Here is a 10,805-nt window from a genome sequence, read left to right as displayed (position 1 = left end):
GGATGCTGTCAGGGGGGGGGCTGTGGTGATGTAGGCTGTAGCAAGGTGTGGGTCCTCGAGCTTATGCAGCAGGTGTCGAGGCTGTGTCACCTGTCATCCTGAAGTGAGTTAGTCCGGGTAGGATGTTTTTGTTGATGCTGTTAGCCAGTAGGCTATCTTTGGTACCCACGATGTGGAACAGCCGGGTTAGACTCTCACTGGTGAGAGTGCAGGTGGTTCCAGCGATTGCAGGTAATTGTTATGGAGATTTTGTAGTGTGCAGAGAGTTTCAGACTGACCTAGGGATGATGGCAGGAGAGCAGCAGGTGTGCCGATGAGGGTGGCCACCACTCCGAATGTGCCAGACACCACTGCCGCGATCATAAGAGCGCGAGACGCCTGGATATAACCTGAGGAAACACAAATATTTATCATTACAATGCAATATTAATAAACATACTAAAAGATCTGAATACAGTATTGAAAAAAGAATATAAAATATATAGGATTATATATAAAATAATTACCGCACAAAATAAACAGCATAAAGAAAGAAAGTCAAACTGATATAAAAATTGTTACGTATCCGGTCCATGAACTTCCGTCTGCTAGCCATCAGAGGTCACCCTTTCCATTTTCATTGACTCTCGCACTACACACTGTTACATATCACCCCGGACTACATATCCCATCATTCATTGCACTGATTGCACACAGCACTGATTGCACACAGCTGTTTCATATCACTCACTCACAATTTAACACTCCATCTCACTCCTTCTAACTGCCGAGTATTGTATGCGCTTATCGCCAGCAGTGATAGCTACTCTACAGAGCCCTCGTTAGCCTTGCCTTGCCTCTCAGTTTCTGATCTTTGCCTGTTTTCCTGGATTTATCCCTTTAGTCTTGCCCGTTTGATTCTGTTTGCTATTCGTTGACCTTCGCTAGCCCTAGGATTATTCTTGTGTCTTGCCCGCCATATACCTGTTTGCCTTTGTTCGACCCTGCCTGTGTTTCTGACCTCTCTGCTTTAATAAAGCTTGCACATGGATCCGCATGTCTCACGTCTCATCAGCCCCGTAACAGAATACTTGGCCACACAAGGATCCAGCAGCTTTTCCCGTGGACATTGGCCAGGTATGGACACTGCCAAACTATTATTAGCCTTAAAGCAGGGTACACGCCCGCTTGAAGGCTATATTCAAGAGTATCTGGACATTGCGTGTCATTCTGATTTGCCAGACTGTATGCTAATAGACTTTTTTTGTGATGGAGTAAATGAACCCTTAAGGTCACGATTAATCCATGAGGGTCCCCGTTCTTCTCTAAGCAATTTTTTGGATTTTGCTCTGCTGTGTGTCGACTCCGTGTTCACGGTGGGGGTTGCAGAGAAACACGACTCAGAGTCCGCTTGTGTAATGGCGGCCACACTAGAGCATGCTCACAAAATGGTGGCGACAGCGGAGTTTGATCGCAAAATGGCGGACGCAACCGCACCCCATTATGTCACAGCTGCTCGTCATGAGTCAAGTCAGGTCACAGTTGATTGTCATGAGTCAGGTCTAGTCACGGTTGATCTTCCTGAGTCGGGTCTAGTCACGGTTGATCTTCCTGAGTCGGTGTGACGAGAGGGGCGGGGCTGAGAGCCGTGGGAACGGAGCGAGGCCGGTGGAGTAATTGCTAATGCGCGACACCTGCACCACTCACCGGTCTCGAGTCTCACGGAGGAGCTCCGGAAGGATACAAAGGAGGAGTGAAGACAGTGAAAGACGAGAGAGGACCAGGCCTGGATTTTATTTTGTGTTTTGGTTTTATTGGTGCGCGACAGTCGTCCGCGAGGGGCTGTCGCGCTGTTTTTGAGTTTATTTTATTATTAAAGTTTGTTTAAATGTTCGCCGGTTCCCACCTCCTTCTTCCCGACCTACAAACGTTGTTACAGTCGGGCCTTGTTGGGTCTAGTCACGGTTGATCTTCCTGAATCGGGTCGAGTCACGGTTGTTCTTCCTGAGTCGGGTCGAGTCACGGTTGTTCTTCCTGAGTCGGGTCGAGTCACGGTTGTTCTTCCTGAGTCGGGTCGAGTCACGGTTGTTCTTCCTGGGTCGGTGCGAGTCACGGTTGTTCTTCCTGAGTCGGGTCGAGTCACGGTTGTTCAGTCGAGTCACAGTTGTTCTTCCTGAGTTCAGTCGAGTCACAGTTGTTCTTCCTGAGTTCAGTCGAGTCACAGTTGATCGTCATGAGTCTAGTCGAGTCTCATCTGATCTGCCAGTGCCTCGTCACGCCTCAGTTATTCATCCAGAATCATGTCGCATCACAGCTGATCATCCAGAGTCATGTCACGTCCTGTCTGTTACACCCAGATTCTCAAGGTCAGCCCTTCGGTATCCCAGTCTAGTATCTGGTGGTCCTCTGCTCCGCCGTGGTGGTTCTCTGTCCCGCCGTGGTGGTCTACTGTCTGGCTCTGGTGGTCCTCTGCTCCGCCGTGGTGGTCCTCTGCTTCGCCGTGGTGGTCTTCTGCCCCACCGTGGTGGTCTACTGTCTGGCTCTGGTGGTTCCCTGCTCCACCTGTATGGCCGGCTCCACCCTGGCTCTCTGCTCTGCTGGTTCTGCCTCAGTTCTCGGTCTCTCCACTTCCATGTGGACCTGGCCCTCCATCCCTCCCCCTGTTCCGCCTCCACTCCACCGCCCTCCGGAATCGTAAAGTGTTTTGGAGCGTCTGGAAGCCGCTCCTTGGGGGGAGGGGGCTCTGTTACGTATCCGGTCCATGAACTTCCGTCTGCTAGCCATCAGAGGTCACCCTTTCCATTTTCATTGACTATCGCACTACACACTGTTGCATATCACCCCGGACTACATATCCCATCATTCATTGCACTGATTGCACACAGCACTGATTGCACACAGCTGTTTCATATCACTCACTCACTATTTAACACTCCATCTCACTCCTTCTAACTGCCGAGTATTGTATGCGCTTATCGCCAGCAGTGATAGCTACTCTACAGAGCCCTCGTTAGCTTGTCTGTTTTCTCGGTTTCTGATCTTTGCCTGTTTTCCTGGATTTATCCCTTTAGTCTTGCCCTTTTGATTCTGTTCGCTGTTCGTTGACCTTCGCTAGCCCTAGGATTATTCTTGTGTCTTGCCCGCCATATACCTGTTTGCCTTTTGTTTGACCCTGCCTGTGTTTCTGACCTCTCTGCTTTAATAAAGCTTGCACATGGATCCGCATGTCTCACATCTTGTCAGCCCCGTAACAAAAATTATTATTAGACTGAGTAAGTAAATAAATAAAAGTTGACAAAAAAAAATACATAGGCCTAAATGATAAATAGCAGTAGGCTAAACTAATAAATAAATACAAATAAAATAATGAAAGGATAATTAAATAAATAAAAAGAAAGAACGAAGGAAAGTCAAATTAATTGAAAAGAATTAGCCTACTGGACTGATTGATGAATAAATAAATGACAAAGGAAAATGTAAATAGCAGTAAGCAAATAAACAAAAATTAAAACAAATATATAAAACAGTTGAAAGGATAAAGAAGGAAAGAACAAAAGAAAGTCAAAATAATTACTGGATAGATAGATAACAACACTGTATATTATATATGTATATATATATAGCCTATGTAAGACATAAATAAGACTGACAAAGAAAGAAAAGAAAAGATTTGCTTTAAATTATTCCAAATCCCATGCTAATCAGCGAGGGGGGAAATGGTAACCAAAGATTCCGCCAAAAATAAACTTATTTACAGTGGTGTCTATCAAGTTGCTTCAACTATGATGATTAAAGTATGGTGGTTTTTGTCGTAGCTATACCAGACAGGGCGAGCAGAGAGGGGAATTCACGGCAGTTGTGCACTCCCAGCGAGTCCGTGGCGCAGGACATCCACAGATTCTCGTAAAGGGTTGAGGTGGTGATCACAGTCCCATCTATTGAGGATACTTTCCAGTAACGGTTCGGAATTGCAATGCCAACCATTATCCAACTCACAAAGCCAAGAAATAAAGCAACGACTTCAATAACCGGATCCATGGCTGCTTTAGATTATAAAGACGCCAAAATCAAAATGATCCAAAAGCTTTTTCTTATGTGTTTCTCTGCTTTATGTAGTTTTCAAAATGTGTTCAGCATCGGCTGCAAAATTATGAAAAATAAACAGGCTTTGTTGATTTCTCGAGCTGTTTCGTGAGCTGAGCAAGTTTTTCCATGGAGAGCGAGATTGCAGCAGTGTGACATAAAATGTGCTGTTAAAAGTAGCAGTGGGTCATTTATAGGCTCTGTTTGCCCTCCTCTCTTGTGTGCATGTCTCGCTTTTGGATTTTACACCCCGAAACTCAACAGCTGGTTATCACTAAAGTTCAATGGTCTCAAACACAGTGCACACTGTAAAATGTGATTATTGGCTAAATAAACAAAGTGAAGAAACCCGTGGTCACAGAAAAAGTAAATAAGCTTTGCTCCAAATTAAAAATATTTGTTGGCTATATCTAAAATAACTATCCATATAGACTGCTGTTCAAAGGTTTGGGGTTGATAAGATTTTTAAAAATGTTTTTGAAGTCTCTTATGCTCACCAAAACTGCATGTAGCCTATTTGATTAGAAACAGCAACAACGCAGTAATATTATGAAATATAATTTAAACTGATAATTTTCTACTCTAATAAATTGTATTAGGCTACATATAAATTAATGTATTTTTTAAATGATGGTTACGGTTACTCCAGTATTCAGTGTTACATGGTCATTCAGAAATCATTCTAATATGCTGATTTGGTGCTTTATTATTATCAACCTTGAAAACATGTTGTGCTGCTTAATAATTTTATGGAAACCTAATTTTCATGATTTGTGACGACTAGAAAGTTCAAAAGAACTGCATTTATTTGAAATACTTTGAAAAACGGAGTGCTTTTAGGTTACAAATAAAACAAGCAGTGACTGAACACTTTCAGATGTTAACCTGCACTGTAAAAAATGACCGTGAATTTAACGGTAAAAGACTGTAAAAGTGCTACAGTAAAAACCTGTTAAATGGTTAACGGTAAATTCCCCTACTATATACGGTGAAAAACTGTATTGGACATTACATGTATTGGACGTTAATTTTACAGTAGTGTACCGTTTTTGGAAGTGAAATAGGCCGTATAATTTACAGTGAATAACCGTAAATTGACATTCCCAGAATTCCCTGCATTACATTTCAAATTTGATGTTTTTTTGTTGAAATAACTATGTTTCTTCTTAGTTTTTTCTTATCAGTTTTGTATATTAGGGTTGAGTGTTACACCCAATGTTGTTAAATTAATGATTATTGCATTATTTCAGTTTCATGTGTGTTACCATGATGGTGTTTGGTGTTTGTGTGAATGACACGGCGCACCTTCTATATATGTTATTATTTAAAAGCTACTTGTGATGGGCTTTTGTTCATCATGTGACTTTCTCATCACCACCTGCATTTGGTGGTTATCAGTGTATTACAAAGGTACAAAACAGATGTCAGTGCTTCAATAGGTTGGTATATAATAACATTTTATCAGTTAATGAAATTACGGTATTTGACTGTAAATTTAAGTTAAAACCGTAAAACCTAAAACGTTGCTACCGTATTTTTTATGGTAAAATTCCGGTAACCACAGCTGCCGGTTTTTTACCGTAAATTTTACGGATTTTTTTTACAGTGTGAGCTATTAATAACAGATAGTTTTAGTGGATTTTAATAGGTTACTCAAAAGGTTTTAGTAATATGTTTTGGAATTCAGAGTTCACTATCAAAAGAGGGAAAAGGGGAACTACTGGGTACAGTGATTAAATGAACAACTGAAGAAGCTGTTGACAGTACTGCCATTATCCCTTGTCTCGTTATCTGGCTCACTACGTCAGACATCCTCATATATATCTGCTGGCTTACAGATCAACACGTTCACAGTCACCAAATGAAACCTCACTTGATGGTTAAATTTGTTTAGTGGTTAAAATTGTTTATTTGTCATTCACACTTCTTATACAAGATTCACATGAGCACTGAAAAGCATGTGAGACTTAAACAAAGTGCAGATGAAAAGTGAGAACACATTTTGCATGTAACCACAAAGGTAAATAAAAATAAAGTGAAGAAAAATTCATTATGACATGATTAAATTGTAAATGGTGCACACCTTCACTGCCCCTGGCTGAAAAAAAGAGAACCATTGTGTTCAACGTATAATGCATGATATATTAAAACAATATATTAAAAAAGATTACTATAATAAATATTGCATTATATTCCTGCCACCCACCTAGCCAATGTCTTAGATTAAGAGTGTCAACATTCACAAGATATAGGATTTAGTCATTGATGAATATCGCAGAAAAGATCAAATGTCTTTGACAAGTTTAAATAAAACGTCATATGACATGCAAATATTTCATTGATGTTTAATGACTTAGAAGGAAAAATTAGCCATCTCTGTAAAAAAGATGATGTTAACAAAATATGACACACCAGAGGCTGAAGTTCATGTGGCAATAACTAAAACTTTCAGATTTGACAGTAAGTATTCAGATTATTGTGAAATAGCTCTGGAAAACACAGAGGCAGAGCCTATTGATTTTAAGCATTAACAGCATTAATAGCCAGATAACTGTCATTATCCTACTGTACAAAGACCTATAAGTGATTAACTTATTTTATTGACGTGAGACTAAGATATTTTGAGTGAATAGTACAGGAAATAGGCAAAATGGCAAACCGTATCTTGGAAGTTTAAACCTTGATTCCCAAATCGTTTCCCAGTAAAAGGAAGCAGGTATGATGCAATACATGGCTTTGTAAATTCTGTAGAATTAAATTATCAAATGCAGTGAATTCAAATATATGTGTATATTCTGCTGAAAGAGGAATATACACAATCAGGAAACACCATTGCCATTAGGGGTGTACATGGTCTGCAGCAATCTTTATGTAGGTGGTATGTGTCAAAGTAACATCCACATGAATGCCAGGATTCAAGGTTTCCCAGGAGCAGAGCAATCCACCGTATCTGCCAATCTGCTGCCTTTTCATCCTGTTGCCATCTCCTAGGTAAACAACACACATACCCAGCCATACTCTTGATCTAAACATGATTCGAAAGCTTCTTCCATTGCTCCATGGTCCAGTTCTGACCCTCACGTGCCCCTTGTAGCCACTTCAAATGGTGAACGGGGGTCATCATGGGCACTCTGGCCGGTCTGCAAATGCAATGCCTTTCTTACACCTTTCTGTCATAGCCAGCCTTAGGTTTTTCAGCAATTTGAGCTACGATAGCTCACCTGTGTGATCAGACCAGGTGGGACAGCCTTTGTTCCCCATGTGCATCAGTGAGCGTCCATGACCCTGATGCTGGTTTACCGGCTGTCCTTCCTTGCACCAGTTTTGGTAGCTAACAACATACCGGGAACACCCCACATGAGTTGCCATTTTGTAGATGCTCTAACCCAGTCGTCTAACCATCAATTTTTGGATTTTGTCAGAACCACTCAGATCTTTTTGTTTGCCCATTTTCCCTGCTTCCAAATACTTGCTTCTTGAAATTCAATAAATAAATCCCACCCCTTGACAGGTGCCATTGTTTATCTCTACATACACATACATAAATATATGATACATTAAGATACATCATTGACAATTTGATTTCTTTGCTTTTTTCACTGAATATATACAGTATATATATATATATATATATAGAGAGAGAGAGAGAGAGAGAGATCAAATGATCACTAATACTCCGGAAAGGAAAAACAATGCATTAAGAGCCTGGAGGTGAAAATTTTTTGAAATTGAAGATCAGGGTAAATTAAACTTTAAAAACGTATTTTGTCTTCTGAGAAACAAGTAAGTATCTTCTGTAGCTTCTGAAGGGCAGTACTAAATAAAATAAAAAAGATATATAGGCAAAATAGAAAAAATGTACACATCTTCATTCTGTTCAAAAGTTTACACCCCTGGCTCTTAAAGCATTGTTTTTCCTTCTGGAGCATCAGTGACCGTTTGAACCTTTTGTAATAGTTGCATGCAAGTCCCTCAGTTGTTCTCAGTGTGAAAAGATGGATCTCAAAATTATAGTAATTGTTGTAAAGGGTTCAATTATGCAAAAGATGCTGGAAAACCAAAGAATTTGTGGGACCTGAAGGGTTTTTCTGAAGAACAGCGGTCAGTTTAACTGTTCAGGACAAAGAAGAGACTCGTGAACAACTATCACAAAAAAAAAAAAAAAAAACAGCCGTGGATCATCCAAGTTACAACACAGTATTAAGACTCAAGCGTATGTAAACTTTTGAAGGGGGTAATTTTCATAAATGTAACTATTATTTTCTCTTGTGGACTATATGTAACAGTCTTTTATGTGAACTATCTTATTCAGGATAATACTAAATAAAAAATAACATGCATTATGTAGGTCCCTCTTATTTTGGTAAAATAATTAACATTTTGCAGATACTGCAAAGTGTATGTAAAATTCTGACCACAACTCATATACAGTATATATATATAATGTATCAATGTAACATATGTAGAGAATAATGAATGTTTAACTCTTCCACATGTAACGTGAGCAATGAGAGGACAAAAGTTAGACTACTTGCTGCTGCTGTGTTGAATCGTTTGCGTGTGATAAGCAGATGATTGTTCTCGGTTTTAAAGGTCAGGTTTATGAGCTTGCTTGACTTTTGCTGTAAGTCAACTTTAATTGTTCTTTTAACAAACACAATAGTTTTCCCACATGGTTATGCATCTCCTAAAACTTATGATGACACTTTCAATGACGTTTATGGGGACCATAAAAAGAGCTCATACAATAGTTCTAGACAGCAGACTTTTTGCAGTGATGCTGAATCCTGCTCGTGGAGATCTATCCTCCTGTAGGGTTGAGTTCAAACCATGCTCTAACACACACAGCAAACTCGGCAGGGTTAATTCAACTCGAACATACACTCTTAAAAATAAAGGTGCTTCACGATGCCATAGAAGAACCTTTTTGTCTAAATGGTTACATAAAGAACCTTTAGCATCAGAAGAACCTTTCTGTTTCACAAAAGGTCCTTTGTGGCAAAAGAAGGTTCTTCAGATTATAAAAAGGTAAGAAAGAGATGGTTCTTTAAAGAACCTTTGACAGAATGGTTCTTTGTGGAACCAAAAATGGTTCTTCTATGGCATCGCTTGAAGAACCTTTTGAAGCACCTTTATTTTTAAGAGTGTAGAGCTCTATCAGAGATGAAGGATCCCTGCCAATTGTAATTGCTTTACGCACATTTTTAAAGTGTAAACAAGGGAAGAAAATTTTGATTGAGCTCTGAACCCAGGCTGTTGTAAATCTTTTTTTTATGATCTCTTTATTGTCTTAACATCAAGAGGCTAGCCAAATCAAAAATCATACTTATTAAATAACCAGGAAAACCTGTGCATTGGTATTGTTTGACTTATTCTAAATTATTTAAAATGCTTCTGATCTATATGATTCTGACTGATCTAAGATGCACATTTCAAATGACCATACTGTCACTGAGGCAAAATCCTAAAAGCTAAAAGGTACATCTTTGTACAGGATGAATCCCTAATGGCTAAATATTAGTACATATTAGCACCTAAAGTGTACACATTAGTAACTTTTAAAAGGGTACTGCCCCAGTGACAGTTTTGTACATTTCTACAAAAACTCATTTCGAGTTTGGGAGCTTGACTTGAATCTTTATTATTACATCTCGATTCACTAGTTTGTTCTCCCTTTCATTTCAGTGCAGATTTTAATTTGTCCCACAAACTTCAACAAAGTTTAGACATGACCAGCAAAATGTAACACCAGCAAAGTCACAGATACGAGAGAGAATAGCTTGTGCATCAGACTTCTCATCATTTGCTTTACCGTTTAATCCATTTAATTAGTAACCTCAATACTATGTTATAAAATGATGTTACTAATGGCAACCATAAAGCCAGCATTGTAAAGGTGAGATGCCTTAACATGTGCGTAAGTCCCTGAGATGAATAATGTGGGAAGTACGATATACCCAACATTAAATTGAAAGCCATTATCAGCTATTATCTTAAATAAACATGTTTTACAACAAATTTGTTACTTTCAAGGCCTAGTAGTTGTTGACTTAAGTCAATGTTGGAGATACTCCCACACCTGAGAGCGTCTGAGCTAATGATGCACGAAGGACAACGACTTTGTGAGTGACTATTTAACCAGCCGTTTCAGACCGCATTCAAAATTAAAGTAATCTACAATCAGTTTTTTCTCAACATGATTCCCAGATCTTTTGACTAATTTTTAAGGCTTTTCTAATCATTTTATAGAGATTGCACTCATTAAGAGCACATTCTAGGCAATTAAAGATTCCATGTCTTACTGACTTACACAAGATTTGAGATTAGCCAGAACACAAGACATGATGCATATCCAACTAAAATAAATAATATTAAAATAAAAAAAAACAAAAATTCCTTAATTTGCCTATTCCTTGTCTTAAAATGCCTTGTTTGTTGAATGATGGACTTGATTCCAGTTTCTTGTTCATCTTAACAATGTGTGGAGGACAAAGAAAACACTGGCAAAAAAAGTGCTTTTCAGTATAAAATGAGCATAGATCACAAAAAGTCACACAGAGAAACACAAGGTAGCCAAGATGAAACACTTGACAGCACACGTAAACCCATGGGTAATAAACACGGTGCTGACAACGATTACTTGTAAGAAAATGCATTGCAAGGCTGGTCACACGTGACACTTCCAAATCAAGCGTGCAATGCATGCAAACACACCTTATTAATTCAGTAAGCACACATTTTAA

General features: G+C 39.3%; 1 protein-coding gene across 1 annotated transcript in view; it reads right to left on the bottom strand.

The window, feature by feature from the left end:
* LOC107595325 (claudin-15-like) overlaps positions 1–4,301 on the bottom strand; it is a 6,232-nt gene extending 1,931 nt beyond the window's left edge. The window contains exons 1-2 of the mRNA XM_016285695.1: positions 3,801–4,301; positions 312–389 (exon numbers count right to left, since the gene is read on the bottom strand). Coding sequence (XP_016141181.1) covers positions 312–389; positions 3,801–4,017 — 295 coding nt within the window. The 5' untranslated portion in view covers positions 4,018–4,301. The remainder of the gene's footprint in view (positions 1–311; positions 390–3,800) is intronic.
* Positions 4,302–10,805: the final 6,504 nt, after the last annotated feature.

Source organism: Sinocyclocheilus grahami, unplaced genomic scaffold (assembly GCF_001515645.1).
Source record: "Sinocyclocheilus grahami isolate Dianchi unplaced genomic scaffold, SAMN03320097.WGS_v1.1 scaffold200.1, whole genome shotgun sequence".
Classification (NCBI taxonomy): Eukaryota; Metazoa; Chordata; class Actinopteri; order Cypriniformes; family Cyprinidae; genus Sinocyclocheilus; species Sinocyclocheilus grahami.
This window is presented reverse-complemented; position numbering and strand designations above follow the sequence as displayed.